At 33.0% G+C, this 24,794-nt stretch overlaps 3 protein-coding genes across 4 annotated transcripts; 1 reads left to right on the top strand and 2 right to left on the bottom strand.

Annotated features, from left to right (window-relative positions):
- The first annotated feature begins 47 nt into the window (after positions 1-47).
- On the top strand, positions 48-12,757 carry LOC131851790 (ras-related protein Rab-1A). Of its 2 annotated transcripts, none has more exons than XM_059202343.1 (5): positions 48-227; positions 712-976; positions 9,199-9,330; positions 9,756-9,983; positions 10,799-12,757. In XM_059202343.1, the coding sequence occupies exons 1-4, from the start codon at positions 214-216 to the stop codon at positions 9,954-9,956; spliced, it is 612 nt and encodes a 203-aa protein (XP_059058326.1). In that variant the 5' UTR covers positions 48-213; the 3' UTR covers positions 9,957-9,983; positions 10,799-12,757. The 2 variants fall into 2 exon arrangements, with proteins under 2 accessions (XP_059058326.1, XP_059058327.1); XM_059202344.1 differs by having other exon boundaries at positions 10,780-12,757.
- Positions 12,758-13,603: 846 nt separating this feature from the next.
- On the bottom strand, positions 13,604-15,057 carry LOC131851738 (uncharacterized). Its single transcript, XM_059202282.1, has 3 exons — positions 14,931-15,057; positions 14,285-14,398; positions 13,604-13,701 (listed from the first exon to the last, which is right to left on the bottom strand). The coding sequence occupies exons 1-3, from the start codon at positions 15,055-15,057 to the stop codon at positions 13,604-13,606; spliced, it is 339 nt and encodes a 112-aa protein (XP_059058265.1).
- A 3,624-nt stretch (positions 15,058-18,681) lies between these two features.
- On the bottom strand, positions 18,682-23,389 carry LOC131851763 (two pore potassium channel protein sup-9). Its single transcript, XM_059202308.1, has 7 exons — positions 23,175-23,389; positions 22,396-22,613; positions 21,739-21,913; positions 21,253-21,359; positions 20,693-20,811; positions 19,765-19,858; positions 18,682-19,027 (listed from the first exon to the last, which is right to left on the bottom strand). The coding sequence occupies exons 1-7, from the start codon at positions 23,299-23,301 to the stop codon at positions 18,896-18,898; spliced, it is 972 nt and encodes a 323-aa protein (XP_059058291.1). The 5' UTR covers positions 23,302-23,389; the 3' UTR covers positions 18,682-18,895.
- Between the last annotated feature and the right edge of the window lie 1,405 nt (positions 23,390-24,794).

The raw sequence follows: 24,794 nt of genomic DNA, 5'->3' as shown, positions 1-24,794 counted from the left end.
ACTTTTTGAAGGACTAAAAAGTAGTTAGCAGCTGGCAGCCCAGGTTTTGACATATCAAAACTACTACGTCAGTGTGGGTGTTTCGTTCGGCGGCCATTATTCTACGTATAATTAAAATTTACCTATTTATTGCTAAACGAAACAAAGACCTTAACTATTTCTAATACATTCTGTAAATTTATAGTTTTGGTACAGTTACAATTATAGTACAAAATGAATCCTGAATAGTGAGTATATTTTGTTTTGTGTGGTGATTTTTATGAAACAGGAACAATATCCTTTCTTTTTTGTTCGTTCATTAACTTCGGTTTAGATAATCTCTATGTAGACTTAATTAAGATTACCTATTTAATATTATAGAATTTGGGCAATAATGAATTAACGAAGAGGAATGTGTGACTCATTTTTGCACGGTACTAACCAAACGTTAGGGCAGGATTGAAAACGTAATCGTACGCACTACGATTGGCGCATAATTGTACCGTGATTGTATCACAGGTGTTGCTCATACTTCCTAGTTTGCGAACTCTGAAGACAGTACATTAGCGTCGTCCTTATTTACGATGATACGCCTACTTCCACTGATATACCTACCTTTTTATTATTTACACGTGTTATTATATGTATATACATAGTTACATTGTACATATTTTATTGTCCCTTTCCAAATGTTCACTTATTGTTCAATAATTGTTTGTTTCACTTTTCTAGCGACTATTTGTTTAAACTGCTCCTTATTGGAGACTCTGGTGTTGGCAAGTCATGTCTCCTGCTCCGATTCGCTGATGACACTTACACAGAGAGCTACATAAGTACCATTGGTGTGGATTTTAAAATTAGAACAGTAGAATTAGATGGCAAGACAATAAAATTACAAATATGGGACACAGCAGGCCAGGAGCGGTTTAGAACAATAACCTCATCATACTACAGAGGAGCACACGGAATTATCATTGTTTATGATTGCACAGACCAGGTTAGTACCTACAACCAATATAAGGATAGAAATACAAAGGAATTTTATACTTCTTCCTGCTTTATTTACTTTATTATTGTTAAGTGTACATATAATGAAGGCTTTTTTTGTAGACTAACAACAATTATAAACGAGTAACTTGTTAGTTAACAAGTTAGCTGTCACCTGTGACCTGTGTTACTTTTTTAGATATAATTGGTCTATGTAAGTCCTCATGAAACAATCTATTTTTATGTCAAATTTCATCAAGATTGATCAATCATGAACATGTAACAGACAAACAGACACATTCATATTTAAAATAAATAACCCTGTATAATTCACACAGTGCTATTTAGTGCCAAGCTAAGGAGAGCTTGTGTTATGGTTGCTAGACAACTGATATTACTTAAATACATACATAATGCATTGTTGACTTGGGTACCTCAGTCTCATATATTTCAGCCGCCAAAAAGCTTGCCTTTTAAGCTGTGCTTTGGTTGAAACAGGAATAATGCAGTTATATTATAGTAAATATATATACATACATATTACCACTTACTATCAGATAGGTCATTAGTTTGATTGCCAACCATGTTATATATATTAGTGATCCTGTGGTTGAATTTTGACCATAATTAATTTAAATTAGTAAACTTCTATTGTCAAAGACTATGTACAAATATTATTAAAGAATACAATAATAATCTAATCACAATTTGACCACAGACTTTAAAAATAAACAAAATAGTATGTATATATATGTATGTGTCAAATACATACATGTGTATATACATACGTTATAATTAACATTGTGACACGAGAATTTTGTATATAGGTAATACATACTCCTCTGAATTGATCTTGAAATGATTTTTTTTATACATATTCAATAGGTCTGAGAATCGGCTACTATGTTTAATTAGCATTATATCCAACCCTAAATTTTCACCCTTCTAGCAACCTATTTTACATAACGATTTTAATTTATATAGCAAAACTACGTTTGCAGTGACAGCTAGTTAATATATAAACATCCGTCATGACTGTAATCCCAGAAGCTTTGTCAACTGTCTATTTTGTAATGAACGTGAACACTCAACATGTCCACATTTCGCTGAGTATATTTGACTTCAATGTGGCAGAAGAGTAGCACACCGCCGTATCTCGTAGTATACTTTGTGAATGGAGAATTCAGTCTATTATCTTTTATCAGATATTTATAGCTTTACTGTTATGAAAACAGCTAACGTAAAATTTTGAATTCAGCTGTCTTTAGTGGACTGTATTTACGACAATTGGATTTGAGCAAGATTGATAATTTGGAAGGCACACACCTTGTACTGCGAGGATTGCCGGTTCGGTTTCAGCAAGGCTTCCCAGAACTCCGGGCTTGTCCGAACTTACCTTTGAACGGGTTACCTGTTTACCGCCAAAACCGACAATAGGTGCTTTCCAGTATCAACTTGCGTTCCTTTATTATTTCGTTAAGAATATTTAGTTAAGAAATCTATATAAAATAATTTAGTTAAGAAATCTATATAAAATATCGACAATTACGACAATTACGACAGCGATCATCAGAACACTTTTTTCGACAACGACAAAAGGCGAAACGACTCCCACCCTCGTATATCTCTTTTTATTTTTTTACTTTTTTTTATTATTTACGGCATTGGATATCGCGATAATGTTGCCGTGCGTATTATTGTGAATAGTGAACATTCCGCCCACCTAAATGCAACGTATTTAAAGCGACATAAACAAAAATTAAATGTGACAACAAAATAAAAACTATGGATCCTAATATTGATTGACATATTTTTAAACTAATTTTAACTAACTAGTGCGGGAAAAGAAAAACAATAATAACAAACAAAAAAAAGAATTACACATTTTAATTAGCCATAGGTAAAGGACAAATTTTAACAACTGGTCGTTTGTATTGACCAGTCGCAGTTTTAACTGTCACTATACAAACACCATCAATTCCTTGTAAAGCGACAATGCGACCCATATTCCATTTTAAACCCACTCGATTGTTCATTTATGATTAGTACTAATGTGCCAATAGTTATATTAGATGTAATTTTTTATTATTGTTCCATTTAGTTCTTTGATTAAGTGTATGAATATATTCATTGATAACGGCGCCAAATTTCCTATATTTTCTGAACTAACTTCCATCGCTGGAGAACGCTAATAGATTGATTAGTAATATTCTCTTCTGGAAGGGACGACAAGGGTTCTAATGTCAGAAAGTGACCTGGTGTCAAAACCGACAGATCATTAGCGTCACAGCTAATAGGCGATAGAAGATGAGAATTCAACATAGATTCTATTTGTGTTAAAACTGTACAAATTCTTCAAAGGTTAATCTTTGAAGACCAATAACTCGAGCTAGATGAGTTTTCACCGATTTTATACCCGCTTTGCTAACCCATTAAAGTGTGGACTACAGGAGGGCATTAACGAGAAAACTTCTATTTCTGTTACCTTTTTCATAAAGGAAACAAGATAATTGCTAACCCCAACGACAAGATTTCTCCCCTGATCCGACACAATATGGCTACAACGATGTTCGCGCGATAAACCGCTTCAACACAGCTAAAAAGTTCAGAAAAAATTCCGACGCCAACTCGATGTGGATAGCTTTTGTGGCAGAATAAATAAAAAACAAATGTAACCTTTATACGTTTTTACGCCACGACCTAAACCTAATGCAATATCAAAAATTGTAATCAACCACAACGTTCGAAAAGGGTTTTATCTGATTAACACGATATGTAGCAGATTTTCCATAAGAGAGTTGGAGCTGATTGAGTCTACACTAAAACAATTTACACAATTAGCGATCACAGAACGAATCGCTCTCTTCGGCGACAAAATCCAAAAACTTTGCGCGAGAATATTAAGGAAGTAAGATACACCAGGGTATAAATCTCTGGTGACAATCTTCAATTATAAGTTGTGTGAGACGATGATTGCGAGGTAATAGAAGGGATGTTTGATTTTATATAATCTACTTTTAATTTTGTTAAATTGTCCGCCCATACGAAACCCGCATCATCCAGAAATGGCGACAACTTACGAATTATTATATTTGGGTAGATTTTATTTTCCTAATCATATCAATTTCCTTAGAAAATGTATGTAACTGCAATTAATTAATCAAAAACATTAAAGATTTGTTTATTTCTAAAAAGACAATAAAGGACCAACAAAAATTTTATCAAAATTGTTTTTCGAGCGGCCATTATGAAGGAATCGAAAATTGTAAACGACAATACACGTTTCAACTTTGATAACGACGAGAATCTATTTATTAAGCAGTCAATAAAATGGACTTCAGAAGAAGTCCTGAAGTGAGTAATCTTCTGCTCTGTTTGCACATCAGCAGAAGATGGAATTAATGTAGACTCCGGCCAGTTTTCGTCTGGTTCCGAAAGCCATTTAGGTCCATTCCACCAATTCCCATTTTTATAGCTCAGCTTGGATAAATGCCATTGATCCGACATCCGCAGGATGTAAAATAGGTTTGACATGTCGCCAACAATCAGGAGAGATAAGTTCCTGAATGTGACTAACTCTATTAGCAACAAATGTATGCCATCTGGACGGGCAGGATTTTATCCACGACAAAGCAACACTAGAGTCAGACCAAGCAACGATATCTTTTATTTCACACAGAGGTTTTAAAGCATTTAACACCGAACTCATTAAATCTGCTAACAAAACTATTCTATGATAACGATAATTTACGAAGTGGTGCGACCTTAGTTTTTGCACAACAAAATTCAACAGAATAATGACCATTTGTATCGACAGACCGACAGTAAAAACAGCACAATATCCACGTTCTGAAGCATCACAGAATCCATGGAGTTGTACGGAGACGAAAGAACCTATCATACGACGGGTAATTGAAATAGACGACAAAGACGAAAGTTGTGATTTAAATTTCGACCACTGCTTAGCTATTTCCAGGGGTACATCGCTGTCCCAAGAAACACCTGAAGTCCAGAGTAATTGCATAAGAAACTTAGCATAAAATGTTACAGGACCGAGAAACCCAACGGATCATAAATACGCGCAATATCTGATAGTATGACACGTTTCGTGAGCCGCCTTCTTCAAATTCAGCAACCCTAAAAGTAAAACAATCTACATTTGGTATCCACAAAAGCCCTAAAATTTTAAGTGTGATATCCGAAGTCTCTTCGAAGCTCTTAAATTCCTCTGAATACAAATCAGATGAATCGAGATCATTCAAGAAAGCTTTATAATTCACACAGTGCTATTTAGTGCCAAGCTAAGGAGAGCTTGTGTTATGGTTGCTAGACAACTGATATTACTTAAATACATACATAATGCATTGTTGACTTGGGTACCTCAGTCTCATATATTTCAGCCGCCAAAAAGCTTGCCTTTTAAGCTGTGCTTTGGTTGAAACAGGAATAATGCAGTTATATTATAGTAAATATATATACATACATATTACCACTTACTATCAGATAGGTCATTAGTTTGATTGCCAACCATGTTATATATATTAGTGATCCTGTGGTTGAATTTTGACCATAATTAATTTAAATTAGTAAACTTCTATTGTCAAAGACTATGTACAAATATTATTAAAGAATACAATAATAATCTAATCACAATTTGACCACAGACTTTAAAAATAAACAAAATAGTATGTATATATATGTATGTGTCAAATACATACATGTGTATATACATACATACATAGTGTGTGATGTTTTTTGTATTGATTTAGTGTATATTTTATTAATATTTTTTTTTCACATTAGCATTCTGCACTCATCTCAATAAACTATAAGTATTATAAATTTCTTATGTCTTAAAGCTAACCTCATCATTTTTATTAATAATTCATTATGTCTAAGATCGTCAGACATAACATGACGTTGTAATGACTCATCAACGCTACAAGGAATCAATTTTTATCCATATCACTAAGTTTTTTTTGTTATTTATTAGCATCCATTCCCTCGTTACTCACTGACACACATAGCTTAATTTTCAATTTTGGTTTTATCAAAAATGCTACTTCATTCTTCCTTTATTTATCCAAGTATCCTTCAATACGTCACAATGTTATAATTAACATTGTGACACGAGAATTTTGTATATAGGTAATACATACTCCTCTGAATTGATCTTGAAATGATTTTTTTTATACATATTCAATAGGTCTGAGAATCGGCTACTATGTTTAATTAGCATTATATCCAACCCTAAATTTTCACCCTTCTAGCAACCTATTTTACATAACGATTTTAATTTATATAGCAAAACTACGTTTGCAGTGACAGCTAGTTAATATATAAACATCCGTCATGACTGTAATCCCAGAAGCTTTGTCAACTGTCTATTTTGTAATGAACGTGAACACTCAACATGTCCACATTTCGCTGAGTATATTTGACTTCAATGTGGCAGAAGAGTAGCACACCGCCGTATCTCGTAGTATACTTTGTGAATGGAGAATTCAGTCTATTATCTTTTATCAGATATTTATAGCTTTACCAATTGGCAATATATATTTATTGTATACTATGTAAATTTGAAATTTATGACCCTACGAAGTTGAACTTATTTTTTCGTTGTTTTAAAATGTATTTAATATGGCAACAACAGGGGCATACAACTTATGAAAATGAATTGATAGTTATAGTTTCTAGCTTACAAACAATATACAAACGTAAACTTCAGTAAGAGACTTCAAAAATAATTAATTTCTAAATATTTTCCATTCCATTCCATCTAAACCTCATTGTTGGTCGCAGAACTTGTATTAGACAACTGATAGTTACGTAAGTAGTACGTAATATATAGAATAGAATACACGAACCCACGACAATCTGAAAGTGAAGCGGTGTGCTAAACCCCCAGACCAAAGAGGTCGTCATATTTATATAACTACCGATCCTCTCTAGCAAAACTTCAACATTCATTCAACAAATTATTTTTTGTCGCTAATAATGATTTGTTAATAAAGTATTTAAAAAAGTTAATTGTCTTTTGAGTTTATACGAATATATCCTGTTTGTAATATTAATTTAGATTGTGACAACATACGCGATATAATATAATTAAGAAAATTAATGTAAACCACACCAAACACCAAGTATTCATTTTTTTTACAAAGTTATGTCGCGAGATTTGTTGTGGCGAACAAAACCAAACAACGGAGACGATACGTTCTGTACAATATCTACACGTGCGTAAGCGTCACTACATCAGTCTTTGTTGTTTACAGTACTACCTCTTATTCGCGACTTCATACAACTTCTTTGTTTATAAACTGATTGGTACAAAACAAACACTAAACTTTAACTGAAGCTTACCATTATACATTCGGGAGAACCGCATTCAAATCGTTTAAGCAATTACAAGGAGATAAAAAATTTAACAATCATTGTTTTATGTACCATTGCTAGATAATATCTCCCAATATTTTCCATTTTCAGATGCGTTTGATTTTTATTGTGTTGTACTTGTAGCTGACTCGTCTAACGTTACGTCATATATTAATTAATTAATCTATTCATCTATACATATAAATAAAATTGGAGTGTCTTTTTGTAATATTGAAATATTTTTTATATAATTGAAATAACCGTCTTTTACTACATGCATATGAATATAAATACGGTACATACACCAAAATATCATTTTTTCCAATTTTTGTCTGTCTGTCTGTCGGTCTGTTTGTTGCGGCTAATCTCTGAAATAGTTGGTCCGATTTTGACGGGACTTTTTTTGGCAAATAGCTGATGTAATAAGGAGTAACTCAAGCTACTTTTATTTTAGAAAACATCTTTCATTTTAGAGAAATAAAATTACATTCCACGCGGACGAAGTCGCGGGATCAGCTAGTATTATTATATAAATCATTTCTGGTTAGGATCTGCTTTATCACCTAGTGGTTTTAAAAATAGCCTATGAATAATTTTCAAACCTACCAAATATACACAAATTACATATGAATCGGTCAAGCCGTTTCGGTAGAGATTGATAAGAAACACAGTAATACAGGATTTTATGCACGTGCATGCATTACAGTAACAAAGACGGATAACAACGTCTAGTTACGTGAAGCTATGATAATTAGGTAACGGTCATTAACTCTTAAGAGTTAAGGCTTTAATAATATGGTTAATTTTCAGATACGGTTTAACATTCCGATTATACGGTACTATATTCAGTATACATGCATTAGAGTTATTATAGCATATTCTAGTGTACATCAATACTAATTTTAGAAAGAGGTTATATAAGTTTGTATGTTTGTTTGTTCAGGGTAATCTCCGATTATGCTGATCATTTACCCATTTATTTATGGTCGGCGTAATATGCTTTTCTCTTGCATTCATCCCTGTTCGCAGTCATCTCGTTATTAACTTTTTATCATATCATCTTTCACACAGTCCATCCATCTCTTTTACGGCCTTCCTCTGCCCTTATAACTATACACATTAATATGTAACACCTTCCTTAAAATATTATCGTCATTCCTACACATTAGGAATTAGTACGGATTGTTACACCTACGAAGCTAAAATATGTGTCAGTGGAACAGAACGGCATCAATATCTCCCACTGATTGTCGCGATAAGCGCGCTCATACAAAATATTACAAATAGACAGACATGCATTTGCTATTTACTATTTATTTGAATAGAGAAAACTTAATGGTTAAAATTTTTGATAGAACCATAATAGTAAGATTAGTCATTTTTACTTTGTTTCCTTAACATTACTATTGCAAATTAAAAAAATTAAGTATAATTATAAATGTGCATACGCATTAATGATAATTATAATCAAATAATTCAGTGTAATTATATTGGTGTGTAGACACCTGTGGACCATCAAATTCTTTACCATTCCAATTACAAAATAAATTACTAGATCTCTATGACTGTATAGTAAAATATTGTTTGTTATATTTGTTCTTTATTGAACTGTAATAAAATCCATACAAATAGAAATAAATCTAGAATATTCAAGTATAATACTTAGCGTTACATATACACATACGCAAACATATTTATCAGTATTCCAATTTACATTACATTACATTACAATAGTATGAAAATTATATTACAATAAGTAGGAAGATCAATAATTAACTCTTTCAAAAATATTAATGTACTTTTTGATAAATATGCCTACATAATAAGTGATAATATTGCCTTTGCCTTTATTTCCAGGACTCGTTCAGCAACGTGAAGCAGTGGCTGGAGGAGATAGACCGCTACGCGTGCGACAACGTAAACAAGTTGCTGGTAGGCAACAAGTGCGATCTCACCACTAAGAAAGTGGTTGACTACACAACGGCCAATGTGAGTAGTATTCAAATATTTAGATCAGTGATTCTCAACCACTGCCCCATTGTACTTTTGTGTGTCGCGAAAGTAGCGCTAATTTTTATATCATAATTATTAACTTGTAAATAGTCCTTTAATAAACGTACTGTTTTTAATTTTTATAGTAGATATTATTTTATTTCACTCATTTAAAATTATTATCATAAACCTACCTACCCTGGTATCGGACTAAGGCCTAGGCAACCTAGACACGTTCCTAGGGCCCATAAGTTTAAAACTACCAAACTCAAAGTATGTGTTATGACTGAAAAACGGCTCCAGAATTACAATGTTGCCTAGATCCCGTTTTAGTTTTAGTCCGCCATTGCCTATAATTAATGAAATAGTAACTAAATAATATACGCCCAATTAATCGCACTTTAACACACGACCCATTCCAGCAATACGCCGAGCAACTGGGCATACCGTTCCTGGAGACGTCGGCGAAGAACTCGACGAACGTGGAGCAAGCGTTCATGACGATGGCGGCGGAGATCAAGGCGCGCGTGGGGCCGCCGTCGGCGGGGGCGGCGCCCGCGGGCGCGTCCGTGCGGATCGACCCCGGCCGCCCCATCGACACCGGCAAGTCCTCGTGCTGCTGAACGGCTCCCCGCGCCGCGCCGCCATCGGTACGTACACACACCACACCCAATGCAATAATGGATTACTCTAATTACAAATTTGGGAAAATCTACTCTAAATATTTATTATTAAAGTCTAATTCCTATTTTTTTTTTAATTTTGTTTTATTCCTGTATTGTACACTTGATGCTCCGATAACTACGTTACACTGTATTTTTTGGATGGGTACGCCTGTAGACCTATGTGTTTCAGCCGCCAAGCAGCTCTGTTTGTAAGGTTAAATCATATAAGGCAATGAAATTACAGGATTAGAGGCATAACATACTAGTTTTCCAGAATGGCAAAGAATTACGGGCGCCATGTGTTGCTATGGTAACAGTTACTTCTTACTGTTTTAAGGTATCCAGTATCTGGTATAGGTATCAGCCCTAAGTTTTCGAATTACCTTGTTTTAGATAGACTAATATCGCGTCCTAACTACTCGCATGTTCTAAAAAAGGTAATTCGAAACGAAAAGATGTTTCTAATTATCTTTTTTAGGTGATTAGGTCCAGGACCATGGTGATGAGTTTCTTTTTACACATTATATTTTTTGTACCCTATGAATCAGAAAAAAGGCATATAACTTTGTTGACGTTGTTTGTTGACACTTTGTTAAGAGGCGATGTAGCACACAAATCATACCTCCCTATTCTCGTCCTGAACGAAAGAAGAAAGACGTGTATAAATCCACAGAGTGTGACATAAAAGTAGATAATTTTTATGGAATCATATTTAGATTGTCGTTCACACGAGATAAAAAGATTTAATAATGTTATTATTATGTAAATATCGTTTTAACAGATTACAACACTAATTACAGGCCGGCGGCATCACGCAAGGGAAGTGGGCGTCCACCACACCCTCAACAAAATCGCAATTACCACAAAACGTTTCGAAACGCATCATTATAATAATATTAAAAGTAAATAGTACGATGGGGCGGACGCTCCGTCTCGTCGCTCGTAAGCTAACTTCTGTTAAGTTGCCACAGTCCGAACCATTGTTGGAACAAGGTGAAATGGATGGGTGTATGTTTATACATGTTTATATATAATGAATATCGTAGGTTAATTTTGTGCTGTTTCTATAAAACGTTAGCAAGTTACACCTTGACAACGGCATAGGTAATTGTATGAAAGGTAAATTCACACGTGTTTTTGTATCGTATATAACAACTCTGGAACGAGACATATAATCGTGCTCGTTGGAGTTTTTTAGCTAAACTATTATTGTTACGCTGGCACACTCCTATACATTGTATTGTCTAATTTTATATTCTGTGTACGCATGAGGTTTTTATGGAATCCCCCTCGCTAAGAATCAAAACTTTGCACGTACAGTCATCAAGTATTATTGCTTTTAACTACTATAATATGTATTCGATAACTTAGAAAAGGATTTAATACAAATTAAAATTAATATATGTACTGACATTTTACTTTCAATGTTATTATTCCAAAATTGTTCAATAATTGTGTACAGTGTGTGTGTAAATAAGAAATTCTTGTATTTGAATCAAGTGCTCTTAATTTCGAGTACTTGGAATATGCTATCTGCATACTGTGGCTAATACCCACATGGAAATATGTAATTTAATTTTATAATTTTTTTGTGGGCAACATGTTACTATATGCCCATAATTTTGATGTAAATTATATCATTACCAATACTGTATTTTTCGACGTTATGATTCTTAGCCACGCGGTATTTAAATATAAATAGAGTATCAATTCTAGAGTCAGAACTAGGACATAAATAATTGTAAAAATCGTACAAGTAAACCTTCCATGGAGTTTAGTTTTTAGTTAATCAATGAATGACTTGTGACGACGTATATGAGATTAAAAAGCAATGCACTAAATGTAATAAATATCGTGGGATGTTACACTATGTGACGCGGTGTAGAGTAGTGTGCTAGCACTCACGTTAAGATAGAATTTACCGTTCTAGGAATATTTTTATCCGTTCCATCTCGTAGGCTATTATTTTTATTCCAGCTTATGTTATAATTTTCGTCACTTGAGGTACTAATTTCAATATGCACTGGGTGTTATTATTCTATACATATATTACTAGAATTAACGTGAAGCGAACTGGGGTTGTGCTGTGTTGAAAATTTTGTGTTAGAACTTTTTTATTTAATGACGCTCTTGTCGCAGTTTTTAACACAAAATTGTAGATATAGCAAATGGGCCTTAGAGAATTTAGACAGATATTATTATATTAACATATGTAGCCATTCGATTAAAAGCAAGCGGGAATATAGTATTAATTAAGGGTGTATTCACATCGAATGTACACTCGGCTGTCGGATTTGAGCAAGTGTTACACGTCACCGATATTCCATTATATATATATATATTAAACATCTCTTCCGTAAAAATCTGACTATTTTAAGTGCTCATATTCGATGGCTGACTCTACGTTTAGTGTGAACGCGGCCTAAAATAGATTCATATTATAACTATATCACAGCAATTATGTGATAATTTTATTTTTTAACAACGCTACAATATTACATATATCGTCGTATAAATTTAATTCTATTTTCAACTTAGACTAAAATTAATTGATATAAAATTTATCCACTTATATATTTCTTAACGGTATTTGTAATATTGAAGCTTTAGAATTATTTATAAATTGTCAAACTACAACTTATGTATGTCGTTATTTTTATACTATTACGTCAGAGTTAAGTTTACTTAAATCAATACCGCTAACCCACTGTAATTCTGTATTGAGGGTTTCTTAGAAATTAAAACAGTATGCTATACAAGGATGTTTCATTTTAAAAAACCTTACAATATTCTAAATAGCCCTTACATTCATATTTAAGGAAAAACAAATATAAAATTCCGAGGACGAGATGCTGTATACATATATTTAAATATATGTTATGTTAATGAAGGAGGACTGGTAGTAATAGGGTGTATAGTAGAATTAACGATGGTTTTTTGGGGACATAAACCATTGTGGTCAATTCCAAATGAATTAGCCACGCTGACTGTAACTGAAGTTTTGATACGATATTTTGACGCAATATCGTTTACTTTCCTGACTAAAGATGACGGTAATTGTAAACGATTATTAAGAGCAGACAGAACTATCTACCCACTTTCTTAGTAGTATGATAGAGACCAATTCACTTCACATTCATTCAAAGCTTATTTGTTTTTTCTAAAGAATTAAACTGCCATAAACAAGTATTTTCAAAATGGATTTGGCCGGACCTATAAGTACCTAAGTATCTTATATTTATTTTATTTCTGATGAAATTTATTATACTAAGAATATTTATACCACAAGTAAAAGTACAATGACGACAATGAATAATTTTAATATTATTTTCAAATTCAATCGAATTGACAAAGACAGTCAATTTGTTGTAATGTATAATAATATCTTAGGACAATTTACACAAACCTAAACTGAGCTCGCCTTAGCGTACTAGGTAACTAATATACATACATGGATACATTTTCTTTGTAAATGCGCACATATTATACATACAACACTGAGATCGTCATGTCATATCAATAATACTCATGAATGAAATGTTCGTACCGCGGATCGGCCCTGCTACCATCGGAAGTATGAATGAAATCAGAATGATGATCCATTATCAGCAACAACATCTCATCATATATTCATAATCGTGACAGAGTCCATGTAGATTTAGCGGGCATTGTAGAAATTCTGGACACAACACGGGCAACTTGTCTGCAATTATTAATAAGAGACATCTCATTATCACAATGTAAATCTCCATGAAATGATTGACGTTTACTGATTCTGTAACGTTAAAGTTTACAATAAGCTGTACCATATCGGTACTCCATGCGGTTTTTCTTGGTAACTATCGTGTTCAAAAAGACTACAATAAACCAACTGACCTTTTTTATGGGGGGGAAATGTTGAAAAAAAAGGTGAGGTGTGGGTGAATTCCATCCAACGTGATTTGTCGGCGGTGGTGCGAGAGCGCTTTCGCAATCGTCTGCGTTCTCCAATGACAGTGCCGTTTTGGTATGGCCGCGGGGACCGTTTCGCAGACGGTTCCGTTCCTCAGAGCACTTCCTGTGAACTTAGGATGCCCCCACATTCGCCGATCTGAGGGTACCTTCAAAAGAGTTGACTGACCTGACTTTCTGACATTCTCATGCTATAATGTTCCACCAGAGTACCACTAGTATATAGCTACTGTTAGTGTAGTCAAGATCACTGTTGCACTATTATCCTCAAAAAAAAAACATTTATTGTGCAGATGACATAAATAAGTACTTATGTATCTATACCTAAAACTTACCCATAGCATAAGCACAGCCACAGCAGTACCCGTGTATGATAGCTTCGTCGTCCTCGCAGCTCCTTGGTGGGCAGCCATTACACCAAATACCAACTCCTAGCCAGGGCAAGTTCCCTGTATCGAAAATTCGCAACATGATATTTTAACACCGCAGAACATGTGGTGAGTTCGAGTGTTTTATTTTAAGAGTACTTTTTAATTATTTTAAATAGAATATCATTGCATTTTGTAACACGCAGCGTAAAGACTTGATAAAAATTACTTAATTTATATAATAGAAAACCACCTCGACTCTTTTTAATTTTTTAGCATTTAGTTAATGTATAAAACATTGGGAGTAAGGAGAATTACTAGCAATTTAGGTTGATCTCTACGCGGTCGTCCCTGGAAACCGTCTTGATTGATTTCTAGTTAATTCGCACTGTGCGTTCAATAGTTTCGTACTTATCCTAGCATCTCGTCACTATACTATGTATTGACATTCGTTATTGAAAAAATTAAATAGATTTTATTATTGTAGGTACATAATATAGAAAACACCCAAACAAAAATATAATTAAAGATTGAACCCGCAAACCAAGGCCGTTTTCAAAGATTTGAAAATATCCTATAGAGAAAGGTTTGGTGAATAAGTTTAAATACTCACAACGAGATGCTTTTCTGACTCCATTCAATTCCGTATCCTTAAATGGTCCCAAAAACAAACCTGATGTGGTGCGATTTAAAACAATAAATAACAGTAAACTACCAAACAACCGTGTCATAGCGTACATTTTATGAAATGTCCCATGACTACACTGTCCATGGTTATTTATTATGTAGTCCCATTATCACTGACTAAACTTGAAACAATTTCAACTAATTGGATATAGGTCAGTGCCATTAGATAAAAATATATCCAGAAGAAAAGTACCTATGTTCATTAAACATAACCATCTTACTAATATTATAAACGCGGGAATTTTTTAGTGTGGATGGATAGATGGATGTTTGTTACTTTTACGCAAAAACTAATAAATAGATTTTCATAACAGTTTTTACATCAGAATAACACATAGGCTATGAATTTCGGCTAAAGTAATGAGATTAAGATTCCCACGCAGACGAATTTTCTATCTCTACCTCTGGTCTATGCTAATGTTCTCTGAATGGCAAAAAAATGGCTTCCAGTATAGATCTTTACACATTGATAAATGTTACTGGACAAAACACCTTATTTTAAGTGATAATTAGTAGGTAATTAATATAAAAACAAATACAGTTTTCCATAACATTTATTATTACATCAATACGGTACAACACCAATACAAATTGTATTAAATTACAAACGTAATTATTTCATTAAACAGTACTATATTTTTTTATTTCACAATTAACAAAATAGAGCAAACATCGTAACTTGCTAAATAAAATAAAATATAATAAATGTAAATTAATAAAGAGATCAAATTATATCACAGTTACATTAATTATGTTTATAACAAAAATATACCTGTATATAAGTTTTCCTGTGACTAGATTAATGCGATTAAATAAATATTAAACTACTAAATATTAACTTATCAAAGCGTTATGTAATTTGTTATATTATATAAGGTATTATTTGTTCACTTAATTTGATTTCTCAGATTCCCGCACTTATAATTATAACGTCACGAGATCTTACTGTTCACCGGACTACATCAAAGCAAAAAGAAAGAAAATTCTTTGGCCAAAGAATTTAAATTTAATTAAAAGGGCCTATAATTCACACCATACAACACTAAGATCCTCACGCCCATATTTTAAGTACTTAAAATATGGGCGTGATACATATTATTTTCCCTTTTGTTATTAATGAAAATCAAGCAAAAATCTAAAGAGTGTTACACAAAGAAGTAAATACATAAATAGTGAAAATACATAGTGCTTTTTATACCGTATTTTAGACTATTTGGTCACTATCAAACTAACGCAATAGACGAAAATTATAAATATAAATGTCCCTGGTCCGTGCAGGTTTGAGATATATTACGTTATAAAGGTTTGTATAAAATATTTGGCACTGGATACCTACCTAATGCACATTTTAAGAAGTGCCATTTAACTTTGGCAGACTTACACTATTTGTTTATGAATTTTAAACATCTTAATTACTCCGTAATACTTATTATAATCAGAGAGCCCTATTTGTACTTATCATTTTTTTTTGTGTAATTCGAATAAGTGACAGATGGTAATATTTTTTAACTACTCTAATGCTGTTGGGCGCAGCTGACCTTTACAGCTTCACTGGATTTTAGGAGGCGAGTGCAGATGGCACTCAGAGGGTATTTATGGAACAGCCGAAGGTCAACTTCTGCAGACTTTAGTCTGAGGGCATCGCTAAGGGTTCGAACCTCGGCTCAGGCCATCGTAATTTCTATCCCCGTGTGAATTTGATGGGGGATCGATCGGAAGGAACAGATGGTACTCTGCGCTTATATACATGAATAGTACTGCTGCGGATATCATATTATCAAGTGACGCCATAGCAGTGTTGCTATTCCTAATACCTCTCACTGTAATTTCATTGCCTGCTTTATCTCAACTTTCACCTGAAACACAGTTTAGAAAGCAACCTGGCTGCTGAAATAGGTGACTCTGAGGATGTTCCTCTTGATGATCCCAGATTAATATCAGATAGTACAACATTTTTAACACTAAATTTTAATTTTTCTTTGGCACTAAATTAACTCTCTTATTAATATTAATGTGATTAATATAGTGTACATTATTTTATTCTTTGGCACTATGTAAATTAAGTCTCTTATTATGATTAATCCGATTAATATTGTGTACATTGTCCGATTACTATGTGCATTTGTGTATACTTAACCTAATATCAATATACCTATTATATGTAAAATGAAAAATGAGCTGAGTATTTGCACTATATTTATATGTTATCACAATATGGGTACATACCCATACTATATTAACCCATTTTTACCACCCTCCCTCGGTGACCATGATAATATGTTAATTTGCATGTAGCAATTCATAAATACCACTTTATAAATTTAAAATTAACAAAAATTGTCTGTTTAATACAAAAAAGATTTCCCCATTTCCCCCTGCCTATTTTAAGGAAGATACCTATACTGTGAATGCAGTATGGGTAAGATTCTTTAAAATATTTTTCTAGGGTATCATATATTTGTTTTAATCAGTCAACTATCATTTGGCACATTTATACATTTTAAAATCAACAAATACTACTGTGGGCACACTTTAATATTACCCACTGAGGTATATAAAGGTGACACCAAACTGTCTGCTATTTTAATATAAGATATCGGGGGGGAAGGGAATTGTTAGTAATGTAGACTTTTGAGCCCATTGCTAGCAATGAACCACATCGGGTTGTCCTCCACGCGGTTCCCCCTGGAAACCATCGTCATAAATACCTGGTGAATATGTCGTGATGAGCTAACTGACCTGACCTCCATGCTCATCTTATCATTCTCCACTGGTGCCCCGTCAGCGTAAACCTTTAGCGTAGGCGGGTACACCATTCCATTGTCTTCCATAAAAAATAATATATTAATATATATATATATTTTTATATTGGATTCAATCCTGTCCAATTCGATATTCTTATGTACATAATATTGTTTCCTATACAACTTGAATATCGTAACAATGTAAAAATTAGGGTTGTGGGAACATAATCGGTTATTATTCAATAAAAAATATTTACCTATATTTTCATCTAAGTGAATTAAAAAACACATTTGTTTTAAAAAAAAAGAGCAAGTGGGAAATAAAGAATGAACACATCTATAGGCAAAACCTCTCAGTAATTGGATTTCTGAAAAATAATGGATTATAGAAATATTATCATTGAATAAAAATTTATAGAATATTACCAACAAAAATAAAAGAATAATTAAAAATATTTTTTTATACAGAATGTCACGTACCTAGTAGTAAAAATTGGGACAAATCGCTTAAAATTGGAATATTTGGCCACACTAATCATCATTCATAATTTAAGAGCCGCGCTCTAGTCGTTGGAGCTCTTGCCATTTTCCATGACTTTCCATCAATATCTTTAGTTGTTCTGTTATTGGTATACTGTAACTTGTGTGGAATGAAATAGGGATATCTACCTCGAACGCGATCTAATATTTTTATATGTTATTATCACCGTTCAACAGAAATTGATGTCAAATTATATGGAATAATATAATTAGTAAAATATATAGAATTGAAAATGAAAATTAGATAGGTTAAATATGTAATTATGTTACACTAAATCTGTTATTATATATTATTCGACATAAATTTCTCTTGAAAGTGATAATCTTTACATAGTACAAAACACAGTCGCCGCCGCTGTCTATTCGTTTATATCTTTTAAATTACGGTTTTAATGCTGTGCAGTAATACATGCGTGTATTATTATATGCAAGCATAACATGTTGAGAAATTCCAATATTTGTAATGCATCCATAAGAAGCCGAGGCGAGTCGATAATATAATAATATGGAGTGTCAGTTCTTACTTAGAGGTAAATAACTAAATTTCATTCTACACATGACAACTAATCATGATCCGTTGATGATATTACAAGTAGTTATAATAATTTTACACAGAAGCCCTCTCGATGAGATCCGGTGTGAGTGAAGCTCGGGACAGCAGACGATGGGGCCTCACAGGCGCCGCCAGCAGCGCTCCACCTTCGCATTGCTTGTTACCAAGACAGTTGCAGGAACACACCTGCAAAGTTACCTTAGTCAGACATCACATTTGAATTTATATATAGTACCTACCCGCACAACTTCGTCTGCGTATCTTTCTTTTAATACACATTTATTATTTATTCCACAGATTTTATTTTCAAAGACACATTTAGAAATTATGAAAAATTCTATAATTATGTCTTTATATTTTAGTCCGCCATTTTGCAATAAAATAGTTCTAAAGCACGCACGATTGAAGGACGAGGGAATACGCGAACTTGCGCCACGCAGTCTTTCTTGTTCTCTTTGTCTACATGTCTCTTTCCCGCTTTTCGGTCTCTACTCTACGGTACTCTGTTAGCTACTCTAATTCTGTTGGCCGCAGCTAGTCTTTACAGCTTCATCAGACGATAGGGGCGAATGCAGATAGCATTCCAAACCCACGAAAAGACTTATGGAGCGGCTAAATGCCAACAACTCCCGCCTGACGGATTCGACTTTAGTCTTAGGGCACCGCTAGGTTCGAACCTTGGCTCAAGCCGTCGTAATTTCGATTCCCGTTAGAATTAGACGGGATATCGATCCGAGAGTCGTCTCTTTCCCGCGTGAAAGCCCAAGTGGAAGAGCTCCACGCGCGATAGGGTAAGTCGTAAATACGAGTAAAGTCAACTAATTATATACGGTGAGGATATCCGTTTGCGGCAAGGATTAAGCCAGATTAAGATTAATTACAGTGGGACGAGGCTGAGAGGAGACGACGAGGCAGATACTCACAGATGCTTGGTCGTCGTGGTCGCGGCGCGCATCTAATGGCAGCAGCGTACGGGAGCCGTCTTTCTCTTCGTCGCGCGCGTTTTCCTCCGCTTGCCTACGCATTATTAAAAAAGATGAACACCTCTATAGGCAAAAGCGCTCAGTCAATATATTTTACAACATATTTTAGCAACGTACACTTTATATGTAAAATTAATAAAATCATCGTAAGTTTGTTCTTATAGGTAAGATCCAATAATTATTTAATTTTACGTGTAAATAACGGCCGCGTCAAATTATACAATCAAGGTACATTTACAATAATACAAAATTATCTGAGTGGACATATATAAAAATACTTGGGAATGAGAAATATATAAATGTGTTCTGTACCGAAATAATTATAAAAAGCGGACTTTCTCACTAACTTAGACGACTAAGCAGTTTTATTGTAAGCTATATTATTTTTGGTTTGGAATCATGACACTTTAGTTCTCAAGAGTGGCAACAAATGTGGGGAAGCCATAGACATCATCCAACGTCGTGATTCCCGCGGTTTATATATAGGCGAATGTCCCCACTTACCATCAAGTAAACAGTTTGCTTGTCACCATTTAATTATAATATACAAATTATTAGAAATAATATAATGAATATTCATAATATTAATAATGCGAAAAGTCCTCGTGAAATGTCTTATATGATAATATAATAGTGCACCCGGCTACGCTGGCGGGGCACCAGTGGAAGATTATAGGATGAGCATGAGGTCATGTCAGTTAGCCTAAATTCACTATAAATTTATTACGATAGTTTAAAGAGGTCAAACTAATATGGGACATTGCTAGCAATGGGGTTATTAGTCCATATTACTAATAATCCCCTCCCCCCCTCTCGAGAAGTTTTCATAAAATGAAATCAAATTGAAATTATAATGAAATCTACTTACATAGTCATGAACCTGAGTACAAGCAAGTTAATGCTAGCTGCTACCACTGCTAATCCGAAGAGGATGAACACTAGACTTAGTGCGACGTACCCCGGCTTACTGGTCAGTGCTTGATCATTCTGAAATCATTCAAAATATTAGACTTATTAACTTTTTTATCGAAACATACAAACATCTACATTTTAAATATGGAACATACTGAAGCGCTCTGTAGGAATTAAGGCACATTTTAACTAATATAGCCATGTTTCAACTAGCAATATGTTAGGTCGACCTACACGTGGTAAATCCTGGAAACCATCGTGGGTTTTACTGATCTAATTTCATCCTTATCTTACCATCCACCGCTAGTACCCCGCCAGCCTATACCTTTAAAGCACCCGTGAACAATCCTATATTCATCCATTTTTTTAAAATATGTTACAATAACTTCATAAATATTGGGTATCGAAAGTTCTACAAACGTAATTCTCATTTCAAATAAAGAGCAACTCTACAGACAACACAATAAAGTTTAATATAGCATTTTACTTATTTAAAAATGTGTTTGCGGAAAGTACCTGCAAAGCAACATAGTCACCAAATCCAATGGTAGTCAAAGTGACGAAGCAATAGTAGAAGCTGTCGAAATAACTCCAGCCCTCGTAACGAGAAAATACAGCTGCACCTGTAATATTTTATTAAAAACTGATTATTTTTATTTAAATGCTAAATGTTATCCGCGAAATCGTCCCCGTAGAATTATTAAAATCAATAAAATTTATAAACTAAAACTAACCTAAGACATTAACTAATCGCGAGTGAAAGTCCCGTCAAAATCGGTCCAGCCGTTTCAGTTTTTAGCAATAACAAACAGAGGAACAGAAAACATTCTTTTTTCATGAAAGTCAACTTAAAGCTATTTACATATAAGGTAGGATACTCTAGTTACTCCTCCTATTTGAATAAAATTAAATCAATCCCCTTTCCCCCTGTAAGTGACGGTTACCACTTACCATCAGGTGGGCTGTCAATTTGTTAGTTATTCCTATTAGAAAATAAATTACCAGTCGTTATAATGATAGAGGACAGCATTCCAGTTGCAAACATCAGGTTCATCTCAGTGGCTTCAGTAGTCTCACAACGGAGGTAACACTTGGCCCGTCGTATTACCACCGATGCGAACTTGTTCAATCGTTCACCTATACTTTGAAACATCACTAGACCCAAGGGGATGCCCACCTGCAATAATTATTGTACTTCAGTAAAAAAAATGGTTATAAAGTATAGAAGTTACGTAATTGTAATATAAATGATATTATAATATACTATCGAGTGATTTATGCTATGTATTATGTTAATAGCCTCTGTGGACTAACGGTTTAGCACACTGCTTTACTTCCGATTGACATGGGTTCAATAACTCGCATGGTTGTACCATGTGAGATATCGAACCCATGTCAATTTCTATTCATGAGTATGACTTTATGTATCAGTTCATATTAGTTTGCCATAGTTATATAATATTTATTTTCAGCACTTCTTTTCGTAATCAGTCATTAAAAAGTTGAGATTAATTAATACATATTTAATTTATAATTACCATTAATTATGTGTTTGTGTTTAGAAAATTCATCACTTGTTAAAACTTATCTAAAATTGTTTATAGATTGCTTACTAACATAATATGTAATTAATTTTTATACTCAAACAAAGATACTTACCATTGCGTATGCCATACAAAATGCTTTTCCTCCAACAGTGACTGGAGTAGAGTGTCCATAGCCAATCATGGCAAGGACAACAGTTGCAAAATAGAATGCTCCCGCAAACTTCCACTGAGGGCCAGCTTTATGTGGCTTGTTCTCTATTATAACGATCTCTATCATGTGGTAATCTTCTGGAGTTATATTGTACTTTCGAACGAGGCCATTTTTCATGTCTGAGGATTATATAATTTGCTATTTGTAATATTTATTTACAAAATTAATCATTACTATTCAATATAATTAATCATTACTATTAAAGATAATTGAAAAACTACTTTAATTAAACTTTATATAATAATATATTTATCTAAATCTGTGAGACAGGCCTATATTTTTTTATATCAAAGTAGTGTTTTCTTACTATAAAGCAAACAAAAAGAAAACTTTGTTTTTTGTTAAGTCATTAGAAAAGAGTGATATAATTCCATAATTGTTATTCCAAACACTCAGACAAAGGTGTAACATGGCTTGTAATTTATAGTTTAAAGGAATTCTAATGTGGGAACTATTTGAATATATTTAATTTATTTACTACTTGCCATCTCTACACCTATGCATGTTTTGAATTCAAATTACAATAGATTTTTTGTGTACTAATTAAAAACAAACCATATCTAAAAATTAAAGAAAGATTGCTGTAACACAGCTTAACTTTAATTTAGAGTAGTTAAAAATAAGCATTTAATTTATTGTAAATAATATCAACAGTGGTTTTAGGGTGCAATTTCAATTACCTGTTAAAACCTCCCATCTCTTACTCTCTGTGTCAGATTCTAAAGCATCAAACACTGCAGCCCCGATCAGCAAATATGTGAATGTACACACAACCAAAGAAAGAGTACGGACATTTTGTCGCTTCATCCCTGCAGCTCTTTACTAGTAATTTATAGGAAATTATAGTCTGTTTAACACATTTCAAATATGTGTTCTGTGGACAGACATTGAAATATATTTTCTGAAAAAAAAAAATATAATCTGAATGCTTACTATTTTCCTAAATATTTTATTATATTTATTACTATTGATGTTGTTATTGTTTTCCTAGTAGATTTCCATTTTCTTAATTATATTTACTAACACTTCCTGATAATTTTAAATAAAATGATGTCAGAATAGTATAAGTTATTTGTAAATAATAATACAGTAATAAATATACTCAATGAAGCATGTAATTATTCTATATATTATTTATAAAATATATTACTTTTTCATCTGTAATTGATCCATTTTATTGTTATATTATAATACACTATTTATTAAACAGCGCTTTCCACTATGTATATAAACAACAAATTTTTATACTTAAATAATTTAAACGCAAAGGTGTATATAAATTAAGCCATATTGTACACAAACAAACCGAAGCCTTTTCTAAAATTAAAAATATATACAGCCACAAATTTTGGGTTGTTTTATAGTTTTTGCGAATAGTTCAGTATGTAAACATTCATTTATGGATTTTTTAAATTTCACCTAGCTCTCGCTAGGGTTGTCAATAACATATCGATATATCTTCAATTTATTTTTTCATGAAGTCGATTTAAAAATATCAAATATTGACAACAATTTAAAAGTGTAATTTTAATTTATCTACCAAACTATTTCCCTTTATTAATAGATTATTGGTGGACCGACGATCTGGTCAAGATCGCTGGAAGGCATTGGATGCGAGCAGTAAAAAATATTTAGCAAAGTTTTGATTCCGATCGTCGTGGAGTAAATCTTATAGGGGATAAAACGGGTATATGATCAATATATAATTATTATTAATATATAATATTCATTCTAGCAAAATACATCTTCCCAAATTATAAAAAAAGGGCTGCGATGATGATGATGAATAGATTATTGTTTTTTATTATTAGAAATATTATATTAGACATGTGGCACAAAAGTCTGCATTACGGAATTTGCTTAATAATACCACAATAATACTATACATCACCGCTTAAGTCATTTTTCAGACATAAAGTATAGGTAATTGTTTGTTTATTATAATTATAGTAAAAAACATTTAGGAAAGTTTTGATTCACATATGATATGAATTTATTCATTAATACTAATCATTAGAATAATCCCTGATTTAATTGTAAATCAGTTATAGAATCGAATTACAATTTGATAAAACGGGTATAAATTGCAACATTGATCAATATATAATTATTATTAATATATAATATTCATTCTAGCAAAATATCTTCATCATCACCAAACTATAAAAAAAGAAATATTTTTTACATGTCGATATAGTTCACATATTCTTTTGGATAGACTAGTTGAACTAATTCATGCATGTTCTGAAATAAACGTAGCAAAAAATTGCATTCTTACTTTTAAATGTGCTATAAAATAT

This window comes from Achroia grisella, unplaced genomic scaffold (assembly GCF_030625045.1).
Source record: "Achroia grisella isolate CSIRO2021 unplaced genomic scaffold, CSIRO_AGI_Agris_v1 utg807, whole genome shotgun sequence".
In the NCBI taxonomy this organism is placed as follows: Eukaryota; Metazoa; Arthropoda; class Insecta; order Lepidoptera; family Pyralidae; genus Achroia; species Achroia grisella.
The sequence above is the reverse complement of the archived record's forward strand: the minus strand, read 5'-3'. Positions and strand labels throughout refer to the sequence as shown.